At 36.6% G+C, this 27279-nt stretch overlaps 2 protein-coding genes and 1 pseudogene across 2 annotated transcripts; 1 reads left to right on the top strand and 2 right to left on the bottom strand.

Annotated features, from left to right (window-relative positions):
- Positions 1 to 1044: 1044 nt before the first annotated feature.
- On the bottom strand, positions 1045 to 12445 carry LOC148842652 (protein CONTINUOUS VASCULAR RING 1-like). The gene is made up of 7 exons (XM_088958352.1): positions 11952 to 12445; positions 5293 to 5345; positions 3300 to 3409; positions 2751 to 2918; positions 2572 to 2669; positions 2002 to 2128; positions 1045 to 1497 (listed from the first exon to the last, which is right to left on the bottom strand). The coding sequence occupies exons 1-7, from the start codon at positions 12090 to 12092 to the stop codon at positions 1400 to 1402; spliced, it is 795 nt and encodes a 264-aa protein (XP_088814478.1). The 5' UTR covers positions 12093 to 12445; the 3' UTR covers positions 1045 to 1399.
- Positions 12446 to 18180: 5735 nt separating this feature from the next.
- LOC148842651 (cytochrome P450 89A2 pseudogene) lies at positions 18181 to 19806 on the top strand (annotated as a pseudogene).
- A 5225-nt stretch (positions 19807 to 25031) lies between these two features.
- LOC148842650 (uncharacterized) lies at positions 25032 to 26731 on the bottom strand. Its single transcript, XM_088956931.1, has 3 exons — positions 25684 to 26731; positions 25443 to 25520; positions 25032 to 25320 (listed from the first exon to the last, which is right to left on the bottom strand). The coding sequence occupies exons 1-3, from the start codon at positions 26416 to 26418 to the stop codon at positions 25309 to 25311; spliced, it is 825 nt and encodes a 274-aa protein (XP_088813057.1). The 5' UTR covers positions 26419 to 26731; the 3' UTR covers positions 25032 to 25308.
- Positions 26732 to 27279: the final 548 nt, after the last annotated feature.

The raw sequence follows: 27279 nt of genomic DNA, 5'->3' as shown, positions 1-27279 counted from the left end.
AACCTAACAAGTAACAACTACGATTGGGGGGCCCTCTTCAAGATTGTTATTTGCAATAATTTGCATTTTTTAATTTTTTTTTGGTAAACAGTAAGGATCTGCACGTTGAAAATTGAAAGAACGGAATGGACTTATTGTTATTTGCAATAAGTCCATGTAATTATAAATAAATTAATTAATTAAATTTAAAAAATAGAAGAAAGAAAGAATGGAGAAGTACGGATACACACGAGGAAAAGGAAAAGAAGAATTTTTAACTTTTAAGAATTAAGTCACAATACACAAGACGAGAGACGAGAGTGACTGTGAGAGAGAGAGAAGATAGGAGAATCGAGAGGGCTAGGGATTATGTTTAGTGCTGCCAATCACGATATGGCACGTCAGCAAATAAGTGTGGGTTCCACACGCCAGCTGAGAGTCTAAATTTCAAATTTCAACCGTTTGGTTGGCTGGAATCAAAATCCCAATCCCAGGAATTCCTCCCCGTCCGCCTTAGAATGAGAATTGAGTCTAAGTTTCTAGCTGATTCCGATTCCGATTCCCAGTCTGAACCAAACATGTTGGGCGGAATAGACTATTCGTGATTGGATTTTGATTTTGACGTCAATTGTGAACCAAACGGACTCTAAAATTATTGAATAAAGGATTGGTTAATACAAAACAAAAACAAATGGGTCCCGCCTAATGCCGAGAAAGAAAGTGATTCTTTTCTGGCTCAAAACGTCAAAAACGTCAAATCGACCGACACCGACTGATACTTGGTCCCATCATCTCCTGCCATGCCTCGCCCCTATAACATATTGCCTCTTCATATTTAATTATAATAATAATGCTGCTGACAAAAAAAATCGTAACACATGGGACATTGAAATTGTGAAAGCAGCAGGAGATACAAACATGAAGGTCGTGTGCAGTGCTACTGCTGCGTGGATTTGTGTTTCAGTAATACAAGTGCCGATGCATGAATGAATGCGTAACAAGAACGAACAAATAGAGACAACAATCCAAATGATACAGAAAATCAAAGATGGAAGAAGAAGGAGATGTGAGAATGATGAGGAGCATACACCACCAATGATAAATAAATACAAAAAAGTGTCCAAAAGCCTAATTATCCACAGCAGCAACATGTATTTTATCAATCAAACTTCATCTACAATGTACATGGGATTCATCGCCAACTCCCCCGTAAAAGAAATGTTACACATGTTATCAGAATTCAATTCCAACCAGGCCAAACAAACAACTCATCCATCATCTAAATTCCCTCCTCACCCTCCAGTCTAACACATGTAAATGACGTGGTCGGTCGTGTTCTCAACTTCTGATAGCACACCTCAAACTGGAATCTTCAAAAATCTGTCAACTCTTTCCTATCACTTCTTTTGTTGTTTTGTTCTCAGCTGCGCACTGATCTACTTCTGTCCACCTGGATTATCCGTGAATCCACGGTTGACAGGATCTGAGGCATTGACATGCCTCCAGAAACAACGATCTCTGCATTCATATCACATTTGGAATACATCAAGTTCTGATACAAACCCCATTTTATAACTTATAACACAAACTAAACTTAAATAATTCATAAAGTGTAAACAAAAGCAACAAAATCTAGATGGGTATGGAGAGTATAAACAAGGAGCAATCCTTCTGGGTCTAGATATATACGCATGGACACAGAGGGTGCAAGTCATCACATCAAAGATTAATTCTGATCTGGGGTCTTGGGGAGTGGTGGACTGGATTGTTCCCAGACTCGACCTGAGTTCTCACACTTGTCAGCCCAATATTTCACCATTACACCAAGCAATGGTCCCATGATTTTACCATCATATACCAACTTATTCCAAAAAGACTAAAATCAAATGGTTATCACAAGATTGGTGGCTCAACTGTTTCCCAGGTGAACCATGTGAATGACAGACAAGTTGGGAACTTCTTCACATCCTCCAGTCCTGATGCATGTACACTGAAACAAGCAAGAAAACATGTGATACTTACCAATTCCTTCACGCACAGACAGGTTTGGCCTAATGACATCTTTGGAGTTGATGAGGAATATATCACCGATATAAAGATGATTTGTAGGGACATACACACAGCACAGCTCCTCTTCTCCCGAATAATGCTGGATATACATCATCAAAATTTTGGCATTTAACAATACTCAAGTCAACTTTAACCCCAACTATTCGCAGTCAGTCATTTACCATTTAATGATGGCAGTTCAAAAAGAAATCATGGATTATTATTCATATTGAATAGATTCACAGGGGCAAATATTGCACATTCCAAGATTAGTGTCTAAAAGACCAAGTATACAAATGCAAATCAAAAAGCTGCAATCATAATTAACTACATGCACAGGATAAGAGAGGGAGGATGTAGAACTTCAGGTTCTATAATAATCTACTACTACGCAGGAAAACTAATAACACCCAATCTGGGATCATTTGTAGTCAGTAGAAAATGACTTGCTCCGTCCTTAATATGACCAAAAAATAAAAAGGTATGATTTAGAACTTGAAAAAGCAGATACTCAAAACAGATGAAAAAGAAATAAGTTCATACTTGAAGAACGACAGCAGATGTGATAAACCCAAATGCATATTCTCCAACACGTGGATGTCTAATGATGGCTACTTCCTTAAAGGCCTGTGTGTTCTGATCTGTATCAATAAATAAAAGCACCTTAGTAATGCCTGCCTAAAGTAATTTAAGTGGACAGGAAAAAGAATTAAAATGATTACCAGGTGATATGGCAGCACTGATTTGCTTGGATGCATTGTAGATATGTCGAACAAAAGGCATCCGTTTGATAAACCACTCTCCAAGGCTTAGAACAGATGCTCCCAACCAAGATGACATGAAAACCCCAACCAAGAATATGAAAGTTATAGAAGTTACAAACCCAAGACCTAATTGCATTAAACAAGTCAATTCAACAATCAAAGAAAAGAATAACAACAAAATTGTTTACTAGGAGAGGTTGGGGAACAATCAACAAAATCTCAAGAAAAACTCAACACTGTATAGTGCAGTCAACAATTTTATAACATTATTGTTAACTTTCATATTATAATATTAAGGTTCTAAAGTATTGTAGTACAGATGACTTTTAGCTAGATATCTCCACCTGTTCTAAATTATCAAAATGATGCAACTCAAATGTAAACCTATCAACCTAGGAAAAGGAAACTTTGGATATTCTTAATTCCCTGCCTACACCACAAAATAAAAAATAAAAAAATAAAAAAATAAACACAATACATAGGTAATATTGGAAAGCATATGCATACCGAATATGTTGATTCCAAGTTGAGCATATATTGGAGAGAAGAAGCCATCCACAAAATGTATAAACCACCACGTGATATAGAATGTGATTGCTATAGGAAATAGAATAACACTGCATATCAAAAACCAACATCAATACAGAACATTAATGGGAACCATTGAATAAAATCAATAAATTGTGAATTTTTTTGTTGGATCTTCTCAGGCAACCACATTATTTAGTGAAATAAGGGCCATACAAATTTCAAAAACATCACAAAGTACACTCATATATACTTCACAGTTCACATTAACAACCACAACAAAAGGTTTATATTTTGTTCCTCAATTAGATTTTTACATTTATCTCAGCAATTTTACCATGCACATTTATGGAGGAAGTCCCAGGAATCAACAGAGTCCAAACGATAAATAAATTACTAACTTCCTAAAATATGTTGAAAGTTCTCTACTTGCATCATTAACAACCTTTTTTATCAGTGACAATAATTACAAGAACTAACTTTTTTTAAAAAAGGTAAAGTATTATATTTATAAGGAAACAAAAATAACTCTCCCAACAACAGTGACAAGAATAAACTTTGTTAATCAGAAACCAGAAATAAAATTCTACTCTCCATAAGACTTCAGACAGATAGAGACATTAAGTATGGAATTAGCCAACGGTTGACATGACTGGTAGCAGAACTAAAAATACTAAAATTTTAGACTAATCCCTGGGCCTGGCATTCCACATTCTAAGGCATTTTTTGCTCACACCCATTCTTGATAAACTTCTGGCCAAATAGTTTGTTGGCCTTAGAATCCACCAGAGCGAGAAATTCAGATTGGACACCAAACCACCAACTTCCTAATCATGAATCTTGATGACCAAGGGTCATCCACCCTTGAAAGGAACCTACTGCCACTTGGCATTCCCCTCCTACAATGATCCTGTTGTGGCAGAATTAACAACTTAGTCAACGTTATATCAATCCAGAGGAAACATCTAGAAGCATGTTGAAGGTAGCAATCAATGTTTAAAAATGTGGGACATGGAACGAAGAAACAAGACCTTTAGATGCATAATGTGTAGAAACATGCTTAAGGAGCATATTTTTATATAGGAAAAGTATATACATGAATAGATCACATGAACTAGAATCATAAGAAAATGAGGAGTTCGAAAAGAATTTAACTGTTATACTTGCAGGCATGTGCCTCAAGGTACAAACCTTGTACATTTTTAAAACACAGAGCAATGCCTCTCTCAGGCTCTCAGCCAAAAGCCTCTACAACATTCAATTTTGACAAGAAGAACATGGAATCAGAAATTACCAACATATATTTCCAAAGAAAGGACATCTACTGACTACGGACTACCCATGTTCATTTCTTGAACCTAGAACTTAAAACTATTTATAGCCCATAAAGAAACACCTAGAACCGTATAAACTTACAGGCCCCGCTCAACCTTCCCAAAAAGGGATGATAGGCAAAAGGAATGCCATCTTCTGAAAAAAGAAGAGAGGTTCCCCAATGCCACCAGTTAATCCCATCAATCATCTAAGACTTTTCCCAACTAGGGTAGTTCCATCAACACTTTACAGTTTCAGTTAATGGATTCACATAAATGGATCTGAGACAAGGTTCATAGTATTGATACACCTCTGTGTATCGGAAGAGGTGTATTGGTACTAAAAAACCTTGCGCATTTTTTTTAGTTTTTTTTTTTCAAAAACTGGTTTTTATATAGTTTTTTATATATTTTTTATTAAAAAAGAGGGGTTGAAACCCAAAAGATACAATACAATACGCCCAATACAGGGTGTATCATATCGAAATTTCGATCCTTGATCTAAGAAAAGGTGGGCATAAGAAAAGTAAATGAATAAATCTAGGAAAAAGCACAACCAACAATTAAAGCAACAATGCATGCCAATATGAACACAAGGCAACAACTGGGAAAAAAGAACACATGCACAAGCATCCAAAGATAAGTATGTATATTCTCACCATCCAGTCATGAACTTTTTCGAAGCCCAACTTCGAATGACTTTGTAGAAAGCCTGCAAATTGACAGTCACGTGTGGTTTAATTTATTACCCCTTTATTAAACTAGGTCTGAGAAACAATGCGCGAATGAGTTTATATAATGACAAGCATAAATCATTCAACTAAGTAGAAGCAGGAAAAAAAAAAAAGTAGCATGTAAAGGTGAATATTACAGTGCCTGAAATTCCAACGATGTGCAGAAGAGGATCAATCATTAGAACTTTAGAATTAGCATATTACATTCTAGCATAAGAGCTTCTTAAGTAAGGACTAATATAAACCAAAAAACCCATTTATTTCAACTTAAAATAGGTGATTTTTTTTCAGAGTGTAATACCTCAGTTATATTTTTTGCCTCTTTAAAAGTGTAAACTTTGTTTTCTGTGCCTCCAACTGGAACAAAGTTACAAAACAGTGATAATTTAAAAGAACTAGAAAGTATTGACTTTTTTTGTTTTGTTTTGTTTTTTTTTTTTTTTTTGGCAGTAAGCCATGTCACTAAGAAAAGCAAAAAGAACAAACTGTCATCCCTATGAAATGGTTCACCACCATATGGAAATGTTTTCCCATTCAAGAATACCTTAAGGTATTTAGACAGAGAAGCAAGTTATGAATTTATGATCAAGAAGTAGGCAGAGAATGGTTAAACAAGAGCAACCAAAAAAAAACAGAGGTAATTGTCTGCAGAAGTTGTTTCTTCATTTTTTGTTTTTATATTCTAAAAAATGTATGTATTCTATATGAAGAATGTAATTATTCATTTTTGGAGCCACCTTATGGACTCTCTGGAAGGAAAGGAATGCAAGAGTCTTCTTAGAGAAGGAAAGAAGCTTAGATAAAGTGAAGGATTGTATCCTAACAAAAGCAATACATTAGCTGAAAACCTTGGGACATATTTGCTGATTTCTCTTTTGATGACTTGTTGAGGAATTGGTTAGTAATAGCTAATACTTCTACAAAGAATAATAGAAGTTTGTTAGAATGGGATCCCAGTCCAAAAGGTGTCATCAACTTAAATTTTGATGGAAGCAGCCAAGGTAACCTTGGGCCTTCAGGTATAGGGGGTGTCCTGAGGAATAAGGACAGCAACATCATCTCCTTATTCTCAGGACCGGTGGGAGTGGGGCACTCTACAAGGGCAGAAATACTAGCTGCAGTACAAGGAATTCAGATCGCTAACCAACTTGGGGTGGAGCATCTCCTAGTTGAAGGGGACTCTCAGGTGGTAACAAGGTGGCTTCTAAACCCGGATGCTACCATTTGGGGCTACAAAAACCTCAGTAAATGGACTGGATTGAATCCAATCCAAACTGAATGAAATATCAAAAACTATATAAAAAATTACAAAAATATATTAAAATGAAGAAAAATCTGAAAAATACAAAAAAGCAATTTTGTAAAAGTGCTTTTATAAAAGTACTTCCATATAAGTGCTTTTATAAAAGTACTTTCGTATACATGTCTTTGTAAAGGTACTTTCTTAGAAGTGCTTTTATAAAAGTGATTTCATAAAAATGCTTTTGTAAAAATGTTTTTGTAAAAGTGCTTTTATAAAAGTACTTTCATAAAAATACTTCCGTAAAAGTGCTTTTATAAAAGTACTTCCATAAAAGTACTTTTGTAAAAGTGATTTCATAAAAGTGCTTTCATGTAAAAGTACTTCTATAAAAGTGCTTTCATAAAAGTAATTTTACAAAACTATTTCTGTAAAAGTGCTTTCATAAAAATACTTTTGTAAAAGTTCTGTCGTAAAAGTATTTTTGTGAAAGCGCCTTCGCAAAAGTACTTTTCATAAAATTACTTTTATAAATGTGCTTTTGTAAAAGCATTTTCGTAAAAGTGCTTCCGTAAAAATGATTTTATGCCGACTTCAGTTTTGATAGGTTTCAAATTGGACAAGGATTTGGTTTCATGATCGGATTATTGGGTATTTGGTTTAGGTCCAATTCAGACCAATAAGAATATGGACCAATTTATTTTGAATTGGCCCAATCCAATAATTATAATGGATCATCCAAATCCGACTTGATAAGGTTTGGATCAGATTGGATCCAATCCAAAACCAGTCAATTGACACCCCTATGTAGAAGCTATCCCAGTGCAACAACAGTAAGAGGGAAATATTAACAAGGAGAAACCATTTGATTTAATATGTGCTCTACAAGATGTATCCTATTTGAGAAACGAGAACCATATTGAAGGATTATGCATAAAAAATGTGAGGATATAAGAGGATGTGTACAGATACACAGAAATATGGGCACTGGGCAGCAGACAGTAAGTTAAAAAATCAAATAAATAAATGTGGGAAAAAAGTTTGTTCCATTACAAAGAACAACGTAAAGGTAACGTTGGATTCCCAACCGGATCCTTCCAACCACATATATAATCATAAAATTTTACTTTCTTGAAGAATTTCAAAACAGATGGCAATGTTGACAGGGCACCTACCCCTTTTCTATTGCCTAGTTCTTACTCAGTATGTTTTTTGATGGATCCTATCACTTGGTATGTTTTTAAAGATACAAGACTTCCTTGGTCCAGCATATGGTTAAAGAAAAGAATCTTCACTGGATCCTGTCACTAGGCCCCAGCTTCAAAAATGCCATTGACATACCATCTCATTTAGCCTCCTAAGGATCCAAAAAGACAACAGCTCCAAATTCTTGAGTGAAAGAACATAGGTATAAGAACAGACCCTAATGTAGCTCCTTAATTGTCATAACCTTACCTACATGCCTCGAGTATTTACGACCATAGCTCTGTGACTAAGTAAGAACATCTATCACTCAGTTTTACACTTTTTTGCGTGCAGGACACTAATTTGATAAGATACACATTTATGCTACTCCAACAAGTACATCATAAGCAACCCATAAATCAAAACCTGAATAAAATTGTCCAACAAGTACAACATAAGCGATCCTGTCACCTCCTTGCCCCTAAAAGGATGTGTTTCTCAAAATACTATTTGGCCCATCTTTGTTGCTGATTAAAGCATTGGATCACAGAGCGTTCTTAGGCATTTGGCTTTTTATTTATAGGGTTGTTTGCATGTACATTAATAAGTCAATAGTTATTCATGTTAAATCTAGATTTACTCTTTTTTTCTTCTTTTTACTTTGTCTTGATAGTAAGGAGAGCACTTGATCATGAACCAAAAGAGGTGAGGTTGTCACCTCTGAGGTGACAAGGAGGTGACAGGAATTACTTTTTCATCTCCATGGAGGTATGACACTATGACAAGGAGATGGATAAAAGGCAAAGAAAACAAATTTCTCCAGGTTCCTCTCCACCAATGGAAATTTTGTAAATTCTGGATTCCTATTTTTGGTCAATTTGAGTTTTGAGAAACATCTCTAGTTTTCTGGTTCTTGAGTGAAAGAACATAGGTATAAGAACAGACCCTAATGTAGCTCCTTAATTGTCATAACCTTACCTACATGCCTCGAGTATTTACGACCATAGCTCTGTGACTAAGTAAGAACATCTATCACTCAGTTTTACACTTTTTTGCGTGCAGGACACTAATTTGATAAGATACACATTTATGCTACTCCAACAAGTACATCATAAGCAACCCATAAATCAAAACCTGAATAAAATTGTCCAACAAGTACAACATAAGCGATCCTGTCACCTCCTTGCCCCTAAAAGGATGTGTTTCTCAAAATACTATTTGGCCCATCTTTGTTGCTGATTAAAGCATTGGATCACAGAGCGTTCTTAGGCATTTGGCTTTTTATTTATAGGGTTGTTTGCATGTACATTAATAAGTCAATAGTTATTCATGTTAAATCTAGATTTACTCTTTTTTTCTTCTTTTTACTTTGTCTTGATAGTAAGGAGAGCACTTGATCATGAACCAAAAGAGGTGAGGTTGTCACCTCTGAGGTGACAAGGAGGTGACAGGAATTACTTTTTCATCTCCATGGAGGTATGACACTATGACAAGGAGATGGATAAAAGGCAAAGAAAACAAATTTCTCCAGGTTCCTCTCCACAGGACATCTACAAGTGACGTTGGTGTATTAAGTACCAAGCAATTAGATTTTTTACGAATAAGTTGTAGGACTTGGCCCAACCATGGTTGTATATCTATCAATAGGCTCTCCTATTGTGATTGAATGGAGATAAGGATGAAACCGAATATTGTGTTTGGACATATAAAGCAGGTTAAGTTTCCCCTCCTATTTTCTCTGTCGATCCTGTTACAATAGCGTATTTCTGAGACTCCTCGCTAATTTCTTTCTATGTTCTTCGACCTGCTAGAGTCAAATATCTGCATATATAGCACAATCCAGCCCTACTTCTTTCTGTTTTAGTTACTGGCGAGGGCAGATTTGGCCCTCTAGTGACAGCGCACCATCTGGCGAACCCAGAATCGTCGCATGACACCCCGGCACCACGTAGGCGATGACTTGCCTTAGCCAAAATGACGGAGACCTACCCAGAACCACGTCGGATGCGCCTTGCACGCCCTGAGGGCGCTTCGTCACCACCTCGCCATGGACAACATGTAAGCACCTCGCCAAGATCGGGACGGCCACCTTAGGACTAAGCTTGAGACCTCGACACGAAGGGAGACCTCCCACCGAGGTCTCACCGACCAAACTGAGGTCCAGGTAGCAACCTGCATGGCATGGTGATCAACCTACCTACACCTCTACTGACTTGATAGAGACCCAGTTGGCGACCTACCTCCGCAGACCTGACAAAGATCCAGCTGGCGACCTACCTCCGCTGACCTGACAGAGACCCAGCTAGTGACCTACCTTCGCCGACCTAACGATGTAAGATCTCGATAGGACTAGGTCGACGAAAGAGGCAACCTACCTCCGCCAACCTGACGGAGACTCAGGTGGCGACTTGCCTCTGCTGACCTGACAGAGACTCAGGTGGCGACCTGCCTGTACTGACCTGACGGAGACTCAACTGGCAACCTACCTCTACCGACCTGACGGAGACTCAACTGGCAACCTACCTCCGCCGACCTGACGGCGTAAGATCTTGACAGGACTAGGTCAGCAAAAGAGGCGACCTACCTCCACCAACCTAACGAAGACTCAGGTGGCGACCTCATCACAACTAAGCTAGGGACCTCGACATTAGGGGCGACCTCCCCTAAGACCATGTTGACCTGATTGGGACCCAGTTGGCGATCTGCCTGACGTGGCAACCAGTCACTTCAAAGTGAAACACCATGCCCGACTCCTACGGGATCACATCGTTCAACTGTTAGACTCATCTCCCCACACCGCCTGCTTCGGAGTTAATCTACGCGGATTCCATTTCCAACTAAGAAACTACTCCCAAGCATGGAGGACAACTTCCCAAGGATCTTGGACGCGCTATGGCCATGTCCTCCCGGAGATCTTAGACGCATTACCGTCACAACTACCTGCGCCTATATAAAGGCATCTCCTTCAATCAGAAGAGGTATACGCAATTTAGCTCTCTAGCTCTCTCGCTTTTTAGCTCTCTCAAAACTCTTCGTTGACTTAAGGATCGGAGTGCTCACCCCAGGTAAAGCAACCCGGACACTCTGATCTCTTTCTTTGCAGCTCAGCTAGGTGACCTACTCAGTTCAGCGTCCAAGCTATCTACCAGCAGGGAGCGTTAGATCGTGCATCATCAGTTACCAACACACCACATGTCTGATTTCAGTAAACCTTATACCACTGTTACATCAAGGTCACTTGCCCAGATACCTCTCAATGACTCAATCAAAAATTTAATGTATTAAAATTTTTTATATACTTCAAATGCTTTCTCTCTTACAAATGATTCCTGCAAACCCAATTTGAATCCGGCCTTTCCTTTCTTTTGTTATATCTGGCATCTAGAACTTTATTGAGAAATTCTGCAGAACCTGCCTTCCCCAACCCCTAAATACAGTAAACTCCACCTCCCTAAAGGGTCCTATGTTACATCATTTTTATCAGAGCCAAGGTCTAGCACCACGTGTAGTTGCATCAGAAAGACCATAGGGAGATCCAGAAAAGCCAATGAAATATTTTGTTACCTTTGATTGCTGAAAACTAGATCAATACATCATTAAACTAATTTGGTGTTGAAGATTAATATGCCTTCTCATGTATCTAAATTTGGGTGCATGGTTCAAGATAACGATACATCAAGATTGATTGTTCTGCAGGAAATCCCAAAGGTTTGGTCTTGAAGAAAGAATAGTTAGTGCGAAAGAGCTTTTCAATCTTTCATTGATTAGATATTGATTCAGTATGATGAAAAAGCTATTTCAAAGCTAAAATAAATCATCAAGGAACCCTTAAGCAAATCGTGGAGATAACGAGGAAAATCGATTTGGGGGTCAACATAAATAAGGTATCAACGGAACTCTGGAACCAAACAGAGGTTTCTACGAAAACCCAATCGAAAAATAAGACGCGTCTCATTACAAGGAGCAAAAACCTAAAAAAAAAAGGCAAATGTATTTCTAACAACAAACCGAATCAAGTAATAAGGTCCCAAAAAGAACAAATCAAACTAAAGGGGAAAAACCTAGCATGAGTCAGTGAGTCACCACCAAATCACCACCAAATCAGCAAGACAAATCCAGTAACAGAAGGAATTGCTAGGAAGAGAGAGAAACAGCTGACCTCTCTACCGGAATGATGAGACGATGCAGCAGATGACGAAGAAGGTTTGGAAGAGGCGTCATCGTCAACAGCATCGGCGACTGGTATGAGAAGCTCTCGATCTCTACTCGCCATTGCGATAGATAATTTATCATCGCCCATCACCAGCAAACAACTCCGAACAGCTCCTCTGGGGAAATCCAGAGAAACTTGGCTCGCTGCTTTTTCTCCCTTTCTTTCCTCTCGTATTTTATACGATTCTTACAGAAAGAAAACAGGAATACGTATAAAGAGTTGAGTTAAGATTGCTTATTTTAATCTTAAAGACTGGTCATAGACTAAAATAAAAAATGAAAGGCAATCTGTCTTGTCTTCTACGGTTCTACCGCTTCAAAACGGATTTTTCAAAGGACAAAAGCCCAAAGGTGGCCTGCGGCCTTCCAAGCGCCACAGCCCTTTGGCCGCTGGCTCAATACTCGTCATTGATCCAGTGGCCCACCTGAACATATCAAAGCAAAAAAAAAAAAAAAAAATAGAAGAAGAAGAAAAGACCGAGAGTCAAAGGCATCCACAGACTCGAACCTTCCTATCAATTCCAGATAGCTGGCTTAATTAGAAATAACTGACAGGGGAGAGGGACTAAACACTCGAGTCTCAAGAGTACAACTCTGCTGCTTGGGTTGGGGTGGGCCGGTTGTGTGGATTGGGCCTCATCTTTCATGAGTTGACATAATAAATATGGGTTGGATTGTGCATCATCTTTCATGAATTGGTTGAATTGCTTAGGGGAGAATGATTTCCATCGTTGGGTTATATTAAAAATATGTGGGTTTGAGTATTTGGATATAAATCTAATTATAATAAAATTTAAGAAAATTTTCTTGAAGTACTCTTATGGTCTATTTGGTTTGTGCGACTGGGATAGGAAAATAGAAATATTCCATGTTTGTTTTGGACGAAATAATGAGATGTGATGAGAAATGTGTTCTCAATTTTTGGGACATGGGGTCTTATCAAATAAGTGCGACCCCATTGAGAAAGGAAACAACCGAGAAACTTTTATCAAAGGAGGCAAGTTGAGCGACGTCTTCTATTCAGCCGTCATCCAAGCATATATTCATTGGCGCCATCTTTGGCAACCTTTCTTGAAGGTAAGCTCATATTTGGGTTCCTCTCATGATTTTTGTTCATTTATCTACCATTTTTACCTGTTTTCATTGAATGAGATCCCCACGAAATTTTCCCAATGCCTAGAGCCATCTGTGGTCATATAGATCCAAAAAAACATATGATCTACAATTGAAGGCGTTTATTTTAACGCCGAAGCTCCAGATCTAGCTTCTGGTATTTGCCTTTTTCTAGGTCTGGTGTTTTTTCTATATCTACTATGTGTTATATATTTACTTCGAACTTGTTGTAAGATTTGATGGTGTTGGTCTCAAATACATTTGTTTATGTTAGATTTCTTGTGTTGTAGATTTGTTTTAGGTCTATTATAGATTTGTTGTTGTTTTTTTTTCAATTCTAGGCTTCTAGCATTTTATTATCTCAATAATACTCAATCTCATATCCGTTTTTTTTTTTTTTCCTTTCATTTTTTGTTGTGTTTTAGGTCATCTCAGGCAACCCACGCAAGGGGTTTTCATTTTTTGCAGTGGAATAGTATATGTTGATTTGAGAAAGTGTGAATATAATTTATATAATAGTAATATGCCACACTTGTTGATATTTAAGTTCCATTTATTATTCATGTAGGTACCATGTTATTTGTGCTTTCTAATTGGGTTAAGCCCACTACAATAATCCAAATTTATTAAAAGTTTAACTTGATTTTTATACTAAAATAATTTGATTTAATTTGAAAATTTCTCAAATCATAAGTTATTTATTTGATATGAGATATTCTCCAAACATAACCAAACTGGAAGTGGATAAATTCACAATCCCATCGACCAAGAATTCGATATTCCTTTTTCATATGTGTGGTGATTAGGGAAAGGTTATTACTTACACCCATCTCCCAGGTGGGTAAATAACTTTCCTACCTAGGGGATAGTTGCAAATATTTTTTTATGACTAAAATGGCCATTGAGTTATTTACCTAAGAAACATTTACTTGGATAAGTGCATTTACCCAAGGTTTTAAAAGGCTAAAGGTGGAGGTGAGGCGTAAACCTCAAGGTGTTTTAAGGTGTCAGCCTTGAGCAAAAAAAGAAAATGATATGATCCATAAACAATAAAGACATGAAAACATAAAATTAGGATCTTATATGGATTGGCCTGTATGATATATTGGACATGAATTCATGGTTCAAAGTACCCATACACCCCAATATGCTGAAAGGGATGTATTGAGCTTCGACACTTTGAACCATGCATGCTTTTTTTTCAATTATTTTTTAATTTTACAATTATATTATGTAATTATTAAAAATAGTTTTTTTTAAAATACCGTAAAAAAGGGTATTGGTACCCCAATTTTACAATTATATATATATATATATATATATATATATATATATATATATATATATATATTATTTTGATTATTTATAATTATTTATATTTTTTAAGATTTATTGTTTAACTATCATATCATCGATTAATCCATTTGACCCAAACTACTAACCCACCACCCAATAAGGAAAATAGTTTGATTTATATGTTTTCATTAAATTTTGTATTACATTTCCATATTGACAAAATTATTTCTTATGTATAATTCTTATTCTTGTTCAATGTAGTGAATTTATAATATTAGAGATGTACCTAATATTTTACTTTTTTATAAATATATAACATTAGATATGTGCCCAAATTTTCTCTTTTTTTTTTAATTTTTTGTGATTATTTGTATTTTTATTTAAAAAAATGTATTATTTGACTATGGAATCATTTAATTTCTAAGTTGATTTTAAATTTGGTATTCCATTTTGATCATTAATAAAACTATTTCTTATATTTCATACTTATTTTTGTTTAGTATAACGAATATACAATTTTAGAGACATGCCCAATTCTTTTTTATTTTTTTATATTATATATTTTATATATTTTAATTTTTTATTATTTAATTATGGTAATATTTATTAACCTTTTTTACCCTAAATGGTCTAATTGCTTTCCTACCACAATGAGGGAAGAAAATGGTATTGTTTTCAAATTATTTTTTGAAATATTTTTTATACTATTAAAATTAATGTTGTAGATTTAATTAGTAGAATTTAATGATGAGAAAAAAATATATCTTAAATATAGGATTTAATGAAATTGAACAGGAAAATGGTTTTATTTAAATTTTACATTCCATTTCCATAATTAATAAAACATTTCTTATTTATCATACTTATTATTGTTTAATATTTTAAAATATATGATGTTAAAAATGTTCCCAATTTTTTTAATTTTTTATACTTTTTTCATTTTATCTAATTTTGAATTTTATGATTTAATTGTAGCAACATGGATTAGCCCATTTGACCCAAAATGGTTTAATTTCTTACCACTTCCTAGATGAAAAGACTATTTTTTTTCAAGTATATTTTAAAAGTAAGTTTTTATGTTATTTGAATTATTAATTTATTACATATGGATTTAATTAATATAATTTAATGATGAGAAGAAACAAAATTGCCTTAAATATATGATTCAATGAAGGTAAATGCAAGTTAATACCTTAAGTGTTGGATTTAATGAGAGTCATTTGAATGAATTGAATATATTAAAATTACCTATTTTCAACTCATTTAATATCAATAACCAATTATCCTATTTACCCTCATTTTTATCAATAAATTTAAATATAGAGGGATATATTTTGTCATTATAAAATTACATAAATATTCTTGAGGAAATTTATGGTATCCACACATATGGTGCGTGTGAGTTATAAAGCAAGCGTGCGAAGTCCATTGAATGGTATTATCCGTGTAACACCATCGGAACGTGACGGTGGAGTTTCTACCTTATTGATTCCCCCACCATCCCCCAGTAGGGCTGATCATAAGAATGTCCAACCCGACCAAACCGACCAACCCGGACCGACCCAACCCGAGTTGGCTGGGTTTTCATCAGTACCGGTCGGTTTCGGTTTGGGAAAATATATAAATCGATATATTGGGTCGGTTTCAGTTTTATTGTGTGAAAACTGAAATAAACCCGACCCGAACCAAACTAGTCTTCTACTAGTTAGGTAACTATAACTAGTTTTCTACTTAACTATAATTAGTTTTCTACTAGAACTAGAAGGCCCATTAGGCAATTACAATTAGAATATGCAATCTATCATAGTTTCTAACTTTCTATAATCTTTTACACCAAATAGGCAACCCATTAGGCAATTACAATTAGAATTCAATTAGGTGTCCTTTTGTTCAAGAGCAAAACCGAAACCGACCCAACCCGACTCAAACCGATCAGGTCGGTTTGACCTATCAGTGGGTCGGTTTCGGTTTCCACCTTAGGTAACCCAACCAGGTCAGGTCGATTGGGAAAACCCCAATAAACCGACCCAACCCAACCCGTGAACACCCCTATCCCCCAATCCCCTATAAAGATTCTTTACTTCATTTGAGTTCTCCCTTCCCCCTTTATGTCGCCTCTCTCTCTCTCTCTCTCTTCCCTATCTCTGCAGGTTCCCTACCACCCTCTCTCTCTCTCTTCTCATGCTTGCAATATGTCTTCTCCTTCCCTCTTCTTTTCAGTCACGCGAGCCGTTTCCCTCTTATGTTACTCTCCCTAGAAAGCCTCACCAACATGTGCTCCTGAGTGAAGGCAATCAAGTCATTGGGAAGCAGTTCTCAAGACAACGAAGCTGCTAGCTGGCACCATGGATAGGGATATGTCTCACATGAAAATCATTGTAAGGGCCTCATGCTGATGGATTTCGGTAGACTTAAACAAAATCAAAACTGGTTCATTGAGGCTTGATCTCTTACCAATTGATTCAGCTACGTATCTTACATTCTCACTCAAAGATTTAATGTTGAGGTTTGATCTCTTATTCCAGTTATTTCTTCCTTGTGTCGTTTAAGTAATTGCGAATCTCATTTCTAACCAGGCATCAAGATGGATAACTATCTGTATTTCATACAACATATTATTTATGTGATCTGGATTCATTTTGAACGTGTGAATTTGTAAATGGTTTAAATTTATTGATCTTATTCATATAATATGTTATTTATTGTGGGTTTAACTTTCCATTATCAACTTGGATATTTTTTTCCCTAATGGATTCTATTATTTGGTTATAGTATTATCATTGTTACCTGAATGATATGTGCCATGAGTTCTTAATTGCTTAATTTTTGTTAACCAATTCCTTTAAATCATATCCTGTATTGCTGAAATGGTTGATTGAATTGATATTAATTTTGAATTGCATTTGAATATTATACAAAAGAAAAGGAGATTATTTCCTAAATTAACCATGGCTAGGCTTCGGTCAATAGCTGGTCTCCTAATAATACACGACCTAAAAGCAGATTGGAGGTGCAAGAAGGCTTATAGGCGGTATGGTTTGAAAGGAAGATGTAAAGATATCTACTCAAAAGGCAAAGCCTAATAAGATATTTCCTAGCAGCCAAGTTGTTGGTAATGCTTCAACACTTATAACCAATAAAAAACATAGAAAAAAAAAATGCTTTTACGTCTGGAATTGCTTATTTTTCGTAATGGAACAGAGTGGTCAATCATGACCAGTTTTATAACTTGGATGGTTCATCTCCCATTCACGAGTTTGTATATCCACTAATGAAGTCCCAAACATACTCTTTTTGTATAAATTCATTAAAATTATAAAGATAACGATTTTTATTTTTGTTTAGACCAACTGAAATAATGGAGTGATAGTCCTACTCAGAGATGTGAGATGTGCTGTAGGACTGTTGTGGGGAGCAATTTTGTAGGGGATGATTTGGTCTCATTACGAGTTCAAATCGGCCACCACCAGATTGTCCCCACAACGTCTCACACCACATTCCCGCCGTGTATTGAGAATATCTCCGGATAATGACATTATGATTTCTGTGATTATCAATCATCAGGATGTTCCCAATACACGGAGGCGATGTGCCGTGTTACGTTCTTCGTCATTACAATTTGCATCAATACATCAAAGTATTTTCTTTTTTTTCGTTGAATACATCGAAGGTTTTGATTCGTAGCAAAAGTCGTTATATCAAAGCAAATCCACTATCAGGATCGTCTGTAACCTTGATCCTGCTGGACCTGCTCTCAGACCATTCCCATGGACGTGTGGTTCATCGTGGTCGCCTCTCTGTGCATCCCTGAAATTCCTTCTTGATCTCATATACAGAAAGCTCCCACCAGGTCCCTTTATTGTGCCTCTCTTAACCAACTTCTTATGGAAGGACACACCTTTTTCCGAAATCGAATCCGTTCTTCGCCACTTACGCGCCAAGTACGGCTCCATCTTCAAGCTCGACGTCGGCTTTCGACGCCCACCAACATGCCCATACAGCCCTCATCCAGGACGGCGCCATCTTTGCCGATCGTCCGCCGGCTCTAGGCCACAACCGTTTCATCTCCAACAACCAATACACCATCAACTCCGCCGCATACGGCCCACTCTGGCGTCTCTTCCGCCGGAATCTCACCTCCGAGATCATCTGCCCTTCACGAGTCAAATCTTATGGCCACGCCCGCAAATGGGTCTTGGACATACTGATCAATAGGCTAAGGAAACAAGCCAAATCCGGCGAACCCCTCTGTGTGGAAGATCACTTCCATTACACGCTGTTCTGCTTATCGGTATTCATGTGTTTTTTAGAGAAATTCGATGAGAAGGTCATCAGAGACGTCGAGACTGCTCAGCGGAAGCTCTTGACTAATTTCAGCCGATTCGACATACTTGCTTTGCTGCCCAAATCGGGAAAATTCATATTCGGAAGAAGTAGAACGAACTCTATCAGCTGCGATGTAATCAAGAAAGTGTCCTGATTCCTCTGATACGAGTCCGACAAGAGCAAGAGACGAAGAAGAAGAAGCAAAGCGAGGAAGGGAAGCGAGATAGTCGACGGCTACGTGGATACGTTACTCAATCTCCGGCTACCCGACGGAGGACGGATGCTCATGGAGAAGGAAATAGTCTCCCTGTACGGGGAGTTTCTCAACGGCAGCGCTGACACAACATCCGTCGTGTTACAGTGGATCATGGCAAACACATCCAAGCAAAGCTGCTGTCGAAGATTGAAGGAGTAGTGGGGTTCGGAGAAGAAATCAAAGAAAAAGATCTGCAGAAGATGCCATATCTTAAGGCGGTGGTGTTGGAGGGTCTGATAAGACATCCGCCGGGTGCCGCACGCACTAATAGAGGATGTCACCATAGATGGGTATCTTGTGCCAAACAATGAGATATAGTGAATTTCATGATAGCAGAGATGGGGTGGAACCCAAAAGCTTGGGAGGATCCCATGAAAGTTCAGGCCGTAAAGATTCTTGACACGTGGCAATAGAGTGGAAGAGTTTGATATAACCGGGACTAGAGAGATTGCGATGATGCCGTTTGGGACAGGGAGGACCGGAGGAGAATATGCCCTGGTCTTACTTTGGCCTTGCTTCATATGGAGCATTTGGTGTGGCCAATTTGGTTAGGGAATTTGAGTGGACGGTCAGGGATGGAGATGTGGTTGACTTGTCTGAGAAACAGGAGTTCACCTTCACCATCGTGATGAAGAAACCTCTAAGGGCCCACATATCTCCAAGGAGAGTGTAATCATAGAAGTCTCACATTTGCTCCTTCCAAAATGGTTCCATTTGGGGAGAGTGCAAATTAAGGCCATGTTTAAGAGTATTTATATTAAAAATAAGTGATTAAAAACAAGTATTTATCTGAATAAATAATTATTTAGGCTTTATTTGAATAGATTTTTAAAAATATTTTTATACGCATACTTTGTACTTCTGTTTTTTATACAGTGAACACCCCTATGTATAACAAAGTTGAGTTGAGGATTTCTTCTATGATCTTAGCCTTTGCTTTTGCTTTGGCATCTCAACATTGATGTTAATCTATTGATACATATATTCTTATCTTATATCAATGGATTAGATATTGGTTAATCCAACCCAATCCAATATAAATTTGCTACGGATGTACCCAGCCCAATCCAATATAATAAATATTTTGGACTGGCTCAGTCCAATCTAATATGTCCTGTTGGCCTATCCAATCCGTCCAAATTGATTTTGGATTAGACGGGGTCCAACCCAAAACGGTCCATTGGCACCCTTACATGTAGAAAACTCTTGTACATTAGGATTTGACTAGATCCTAACACAACCCTCCAATGTTCTTATTTGAACCCGACCTAAACCTATAGGGTCCGACCCGATGCTGGCCTGACACAACTTGCAGTTTTTTTTTTATTACACATTTTAAAAGCCTAAAAGCCATTTATTTAAGTTGGAATTCAGTTTATGGGTTTTGAGGTATCACTTTGTCCATTATGCTATGTTTGGTTGTAGTTCAATTTTATTTTTACTAGTATAAATGTATGGGAGTGCAAATGAAAAAACGCAAATTCAGTGTTTAATTTTGTGTTGGGTTTTATTTTATTCTGCTTCATGTCTTAATTTGTTTCATTTGTACTGCAATCAAACAAAATAATCTAAAGTTTGAAACAGAAATAAGTCAAAATTTACACTCAAATCATTTGCACTGCCATAGTTTTGTACCGGTGCAAATTTATTTGTATTGTAACCAAACACAGCTTTAGTAAAAGAGGGGAAAACAAACTAAACATGTAAAGAAATGCTAAGCCTTAAGCAGTTTATAGCAATTGGACCTGGGGCAGGGCCTTTTGTGTGTGTGTGGGGGGGGGGGGGGGGTTGTCACTTAGTTTTTATTCAAAAAATTAGGAAAAAGAAAAGATAATGTGAAGAAGTGAAGGGGAAAGGATAGTTATAGAAAACATCTAGGTTGGTTTTGAATTTTGAAGTTCATTTTGATCATCAATAAAAATACTTATTATTTATCAAACTTAGTTTTGTTTAATATGACAACTATATACTAGAGTTGTGTCCAAAATTTTGTACAAAATTTCTTTATTATTTATATTTATATATATTTTTTATTTTTAGTATTTATTTATGGGATCATGGGTTCACCTATTTGATCCAAATAGTTGTATTGCTTACCTACCACATTAAAATAAATAATAATAAATAAAAAAATAATAAAAAAACCTGGTTTCATATATGGGTTGATTTAAAAATAGTTTTGCATACTATTAAAGTTATTGTTCATGGATTTTAATAGTGGACCTTAAATTTTTTTTAGTGTTTAATTATAGCAGCATGGATTCACTACTTACCCACTATACATAAAAAACCTTGTATTTATTTTTGGGGTTGGTTTTAAAAAATAGTTTTTTATACTATTAAAATTATTCTTCATGGATTTAATTAATGAAACTTTTAGTATTTAATTATAGCATCGTGGATTCACTTTCACTTAGATGGTTGAATTGCTCACTTCCATGTAAAAAGATAGTTTCACTTTTGGGTTGATTCTAAAAATATAGGTTTTTATACTATTAAAGTTATTATCCATAAATTTAAGTCGTGGAATTTAATAATTAGAAACAAAAATATCCTACATAAGACATTTAATAAGAGACAATGGGAAATAATACCTTAAATATAGGATTTGGACACATGCATGTGTATAAATAAATGACAAAAATATAAGTTGATGTCACATTTCAAACTTAACTTTATGAACATATATATATATATCAAAGTATCAGGTATCGTATCACATAGTTTGAATATGAATAGATAAAGACAAAAGATATGAAAACACATGGATACACTAGGAAAATGATACAGATTTTGTAAATACATCAATTACACTAATTTTAAAAGTCAAAATAGCCACAAATAAAGCATAAACATATAAATAAATATATTACTAATATAACAAGATACATAAATATCATATAATTTTGTTGGTAATCAACAATCAAGACCCCAAGACTTATATTATATAGTTTTTACAAAATAAAACATGCACAAAACCATTATTATGTTAAATTCTATAAGTCCAAGATACAAAACATATGCAATTATTATATTTTAATTACTATAGAAATTATTTTCTATTTTTACTTTTCATCATTAACAAAAAAGCCAATTAAATATTAAATTTTGAAATATTTGATAATATCAAAATTACTATCATATGAAATTTATAATTTTTCTAAGATACATATATTATTATCATATTTTTACTTTCAATCTTAACTAAAAGTATATCAAAACTATTAAAATTTCTAAAGTACATATCATATGAAATTCATGATTTTTAATTATTAAAGTAACGATTCCATTGTTAACATTTTTATTTTCTATAGTTTTTTTTTTCTGAAATAACAAATCATTTTTTATATAAATTTAAATTAGTGGATTCGATAGATTCAATTTAATATTATATTCTTTAATATTTTGTAAACATTTTTTTTATTTTTGTAAATAATAAATATGTTATATTTTAGTCTAAATTAAAATATCAATGGATAATTTATAAACAAATATTTCATAGATACATGTTTGGTAAAGACAGTGCTTATGGCTTTGAAATGTTGTTTTATTTACAAATTTTCCTGCAATTAGTTTTAGGATGCATTGACCCCCCCACCCCCCCACCCCACCCCACCCCACACACACATACACACACTTTTAGAAACAAACTGAATACTAGGAGTGCAAATTAGGCGGGCTTGGGTTGGGCTTTTGTTAAAATTTAAATTAGTCCTGTTCAAAGGCCTAACCCCAAAACAGTGTAAAATGCAAATTCATGTCTTAGGAGCAAAGTCTATGAATAGGGATGGCAATTTTCTCCATTTTCCCGATTTTTATGGGGATCTGCCCCGAATAGGGCAGGGATGGGGATGATTATCGTTCCGTGGGGACGGAATGAAGAAATTTTCATCCTGTTAGTGGAAATAGGGAGAGCACTCCCTGCCCCGTGGGATCCTCACTAATATATATATACGTATGCATACGTTATATATGTATATATGTATACATATATCTATATATTAATATTTTTAAAAAATATAATTAAATATTTTCTAATAGGCTTATAAATTTTAATTATTTTAATTTTATTTTTCTAAATAAAATAAAAAACAAAAATAAAATGATTAATATTATAAAGAATCACCAGGAATGAGGATCTTCACAGGATTGGGATCCCCGTGAGAAGAAGAATGGGGATAACTTTGTCCCTATTAGCGAAAATGGAGATGGAGATTTTCGAGAGCGCCCCGTTGCAATTCCTATCTGTGAGATTGTGAGATAGCTGAAGCCGAAAGCGAGCAAATATGAAACTCTGGTTGTTCTATTCTTTGTTCTGTCTATGTATCTTTGATTGATCATTCATCAACACGTGAAGTGGTGGGATTTGTGACCAAATTTCACTAATATCGGGACTTGTTTTCCCTTTTCTTGTGCACCGTTTGGTTTACAGTCGAACAGCAGTAACAAAATTTCATTCCGAAGTGAGGGCAGGGAATGGCCATGAGAGAATACCAAGAATAGAAATGGGATTCCGATTCCGTTCAACCGAATCAAAATAGCCCATTCTATTCATGCGAACCAAAAGCCTTATCTTTTCTAAGGATTACATTGAAGTAGAATGAGACCCACAACTAGTAACTCTTCGTTCTCCTTGATCATTATTTCGAGCCTTTGATGTTGAACGAGTTTATTCTCTGTTAATTTGCTTCCTCCGTTATCTCCTCCAATTTTTCCGACGTCTAAGTTGGACGTTTTCGCCCACCGGGTTTCTTTTTCTGTTGTCGTGAGAAAGAAGGAAAAAAGAAAAAAAGTTGCCGCGTAAGAAGGAAGTGAAAAGGCCGCGTAATTCAGACTTCACAGAGTGCAACCTGCAAAGCTTCACCTTTCATTTCAACACACATCTTGCCAAGAAAATGTGACAGCACATTACAAAACATAGCCTGAGAAGGCAGTTCTCTTGGACACGACAATTTCCCAAAAATATGATTTGCTCAGACGATAAACGATTTTAAAAACCAGATCAAAATCTATCCCAGCGTGCACAACACAACAAACTGCATACCAATAGTTCAAACTTCAAAGTTCAAACATCATTGACCGTACAAAAAAATCCTTTCAGAAAAGTTTATACAAAAAGTATCTGGTCAATGGTCATTACCCATTACATATCTTCTTTTCTGAATTATTAGTTTATTACTCTTCACCTCTTCTTGTTATTATCCTAATTCCTAATCCTGGTGGTCCTTCCTTACGTATGTAGCAGAGATTGAGAAGCAAGAGCTACACTTAATGGACTGCCATTCTATTCCATTAGATTCGATGAAAGAACTAACAGTTAAAATCCAAATTCTAGTAAGGAACAAGAAGGAGATGATTGACTGGTTTTATCTTCCAGGTGACCACGTATGGCTGGAACAGTCATTTTCCAGGTTATCCCAGTCGTGCTTTTATGTAGTTTTCATGAGGGATTCAGTCTCAGATGCAGTCCATCCCCTTCTAGCATGCGCAGAGCACCAAATAAGATTGAGCAATAATCAAAATCCAATCAAATAGAAGGCCAATGTATAAATGAAAATGTTCTCCCTCAAACAAATTTTAAAATCTCAACAGAAGGAAACCCAATAGCTTTGGGATCAATTATCAAGTACAACAACAAAATTATTGTGGATAAATTGCACTGGTGTTTGGGAGAATGTAGCAGAGTTTCAACGGTTGGTCCTACCAGTAACATAGAAATTTTGCCTGGATTTATCTGTCTCTCATTGTTCACACTATTTTCACCAAGTTCCATGACACGAGATAGTAATCAAAACCTATGCCTACCTGAATATCTGAATTTTGCTCCACAATAGAATAACTCATCCATCATAAATATGGAAAGGAATACATACAGTAATTGCATCATGGCCAATTCTTGCATCACCCATTTATAGTGGAGTCAATCAGCTGAAAAGCCAGCTAAAATATGAACTTCACAATCTGATGTTAAGCTCTTAACTGAATAGACAAGCAACTATCTTCATGGTCATGGCATGCAACTGATAGAATTCTTCATTACCCAGAACAGATGTTACTTGGTATTCACTAAATCAAGCTCGAAGAATCTATTCTGTTTATGTCAATTTTAGCAGAGAAAGGAATCAAAATGGAGACAATAAATGGGACCGTACTTAAATGAACTTGCACATCATGTTAAGAGAACAGGAAATTCAACATTCTTATCAAATTCCCAATTTACAGATGGATGGTTTCATATACCACCATTTGAGATTACTGTATGCCCATGGTCAGCAAGCAGAAAACTTTAAATTTCCAAATACCATTAGTGGGTTCACCTCGATCTCTGCAGAAACCATGCTCAAGATGTTAGTTTATAGTTTATCAGTCCAGGAATTATATGAAAGAAGAGGGGAAGCAGAAACCAGAGAATCTAAATAACAAGTGGGTGAAAAACAAAACCATTACTTTTCCAGGTTCAGGAAGATCAGGAACTTTGTATGTATCTGGTGTGATTTCCGTCAACCACAAACCAGGGAAAATTGCCTGCAAAACCCAAATACCGGCTTTTGAATTTCATTACCGACGGCGATAAATAACAAAACTCTTAAACTCCGAAGGTTTTACAAGCGTATATGTATTTGCGGAAAGAAACAGAAGCAATTTTTGCAAAGCGGAAGTGGAATTTTGAAGTGGGAGAAAATCTTACATCCTGTTGTTTCTGTATAATCCTAGGCCTCTTCTTTGGCCTCCGAGGTGGCCTCGTTCCCGTCATTGCCAGAAAATCCTCCTCTACCTCATATCGAGAAAGAGAGATCGAGAACTTCGGACGCTCTTTCTTGTCCTTCTCCACGACCTGGACTGTAGTTACACCTTGCAGCCGATTCGATTTCATCGTCGAATTGCCATTTCGAAAAGGAGATGAGTTCGGCTGACGCTCTTCATTTATCGAGGAACCTCCCCCTCCTCTTCCGGCAGTAGTCTCAGTCGGAGCCTTACAAGCCGCTCTTCTTGTTCTGAGATTCCAGGGCCTCGCCGCCGCCGATGCTTCATTTTCTTCTCGTACCTCCGGAATCGTAACTTTTAGCTTATCAGCAGCCGTTCGGAGGTGAAGCTCGAGTTTTGCCCTAATTGCTTCAATCCCGTCGTCTCCATCCTTGTCAATCTTGGATTTCCCAACAGAATTTCCAATAGGCGGCGGCAACGGCGATTTCCTGGAGTTCTCGAAACCATTCGAGAACCTCCGCTTCAATGACCAGGATTCTCTACCTCGGATGATCGAAGCTCCCGATTGACCTGCAGCAGCCGAAAACCTGCGCTCGACAGAAGAAATTTCTCCTTTTGAATCAACCTTCATGCATCTGAGAAGTTTCTGATTCCCCCACTTCAAGCGAGGCATCGAGAAATTGTGCAAAGGCTTTGATTTATCAGGACCCATCGCCATAAATTTACAGTCTTTCTTATTCTGCAATTCCCGAAATCACCATGAACCGACGGAAAGAGAGCTTGAGCGGCAGAGCTCCGGTGGAAACTTACCTTCTTCTCAATTTCTCTGGTACATCAATTGCAGCTGTCGACTTCTGGGCATTTGAAAGACGAAGCTGTGGATTTCGCGGGAATCTACAGAAACGAGAAAGAATTCAGTTGATCACGTCCCCTGAAATCGCCGGGAAGCTCATATACACGGGACTCGGGAGAGAGAGACTCCGAAGAGAACAGAGAGAGCGGTTTTAACGTTCGGCAAAGCAATTGGGCTCTTGGGTTTTAATTTGGGCTATTTTTAAACTCTATAATGCGCTGCTGTGCGCGATACGCACCAAAAAAAGTGGGCTTGGCTTGGCCTTAGCCCATTCCCTCGCGGGTCGCAGCCAAATTTTTCCGGCTACAAATACCATCCCATCGACGGAAAATTTGATGTGCAATAGAACTACAGTGCTAGGATGAATAGAATCAAGCGTGTCCGTTAGATGCTGAAAGAATTTTTGTAATTAGATTACAGCCCTTCACTCACTCGATAAGTAGACTTGTCAAAGCTCCAGGAGACAAAGAAGTTTGATTGGCTGCACACAGCGCGCAAGTTAGATTGAGATTCGAGAATAGTGGGATTCCATTGTCGATTTGCACTCATTGTAAGGGTACGATGGGTATTACGTGTTTTCACAATTGATCATCAAGCGTCACACAGCTACGAATCGCACGTAACATGATAGAGCAAGGCTGATACAGCAGCTGCACAAATATATCTTTTTCTTGTAGCGAGGAGAAATTCATCCTGCACCACACATCTGGAATCTGGAATGATCAA

This window comes from Nelumbo lutea, chromosome 8 (genome assembly GCF_056320005.1).
Source record: "Nelumbo lutea isolate HS-2025 chromosome 8, American lotus-T2T, whole genome shotgun sequence".
Taxonomy (NCBI): Eukaryota; Viridiplantae; Streptophyta; class Magnoliopsida; order Proteales; family Nelumbonaceae; genus Nelumbo; species Nelumbo lutea.
Note: the sequence above shows the minus strand (reverse complement) of the source record. Positions and strands in the feature narration are given on the sequence as shown.

Coding starts and splice junctions, on each gene's coding strand:
- LOC148842652 (XM_088958352.1), bottom strand. CDS start 12,092: ATGGGCGATGATAAATTATCTATCGCAATGGCGAGTAGAGATCGAGAG. Junction 5,346..11,951: donor CTCATCATTCCGGTAGAGAG/GTCAGCTGTTTC, acceptor GTCAATTTGCAG/GCTTTCTACAAAGTCATTCG. Junction 2,670..2,750: donor CAGTGCTGCCATATCACCTG/GTAATCATTTTA, acceptor TTATTGATACAG/ATCAGAACACACAGGCCTTT.
- LOC148842650 (XM_088956931.1), bottom strand. CDS start 26,418: ATGGCGATGGGTCCTGATAAATCAAAGCCTTTGCACAATTTCTCGATG. Junction 25,521..25,683: donor TTATACAGAAACAACAGGAT/GTAAGATTTTCT, acceptor TGGGTTTTGCAG/GCAATTTTCCCTGGTTTGTG.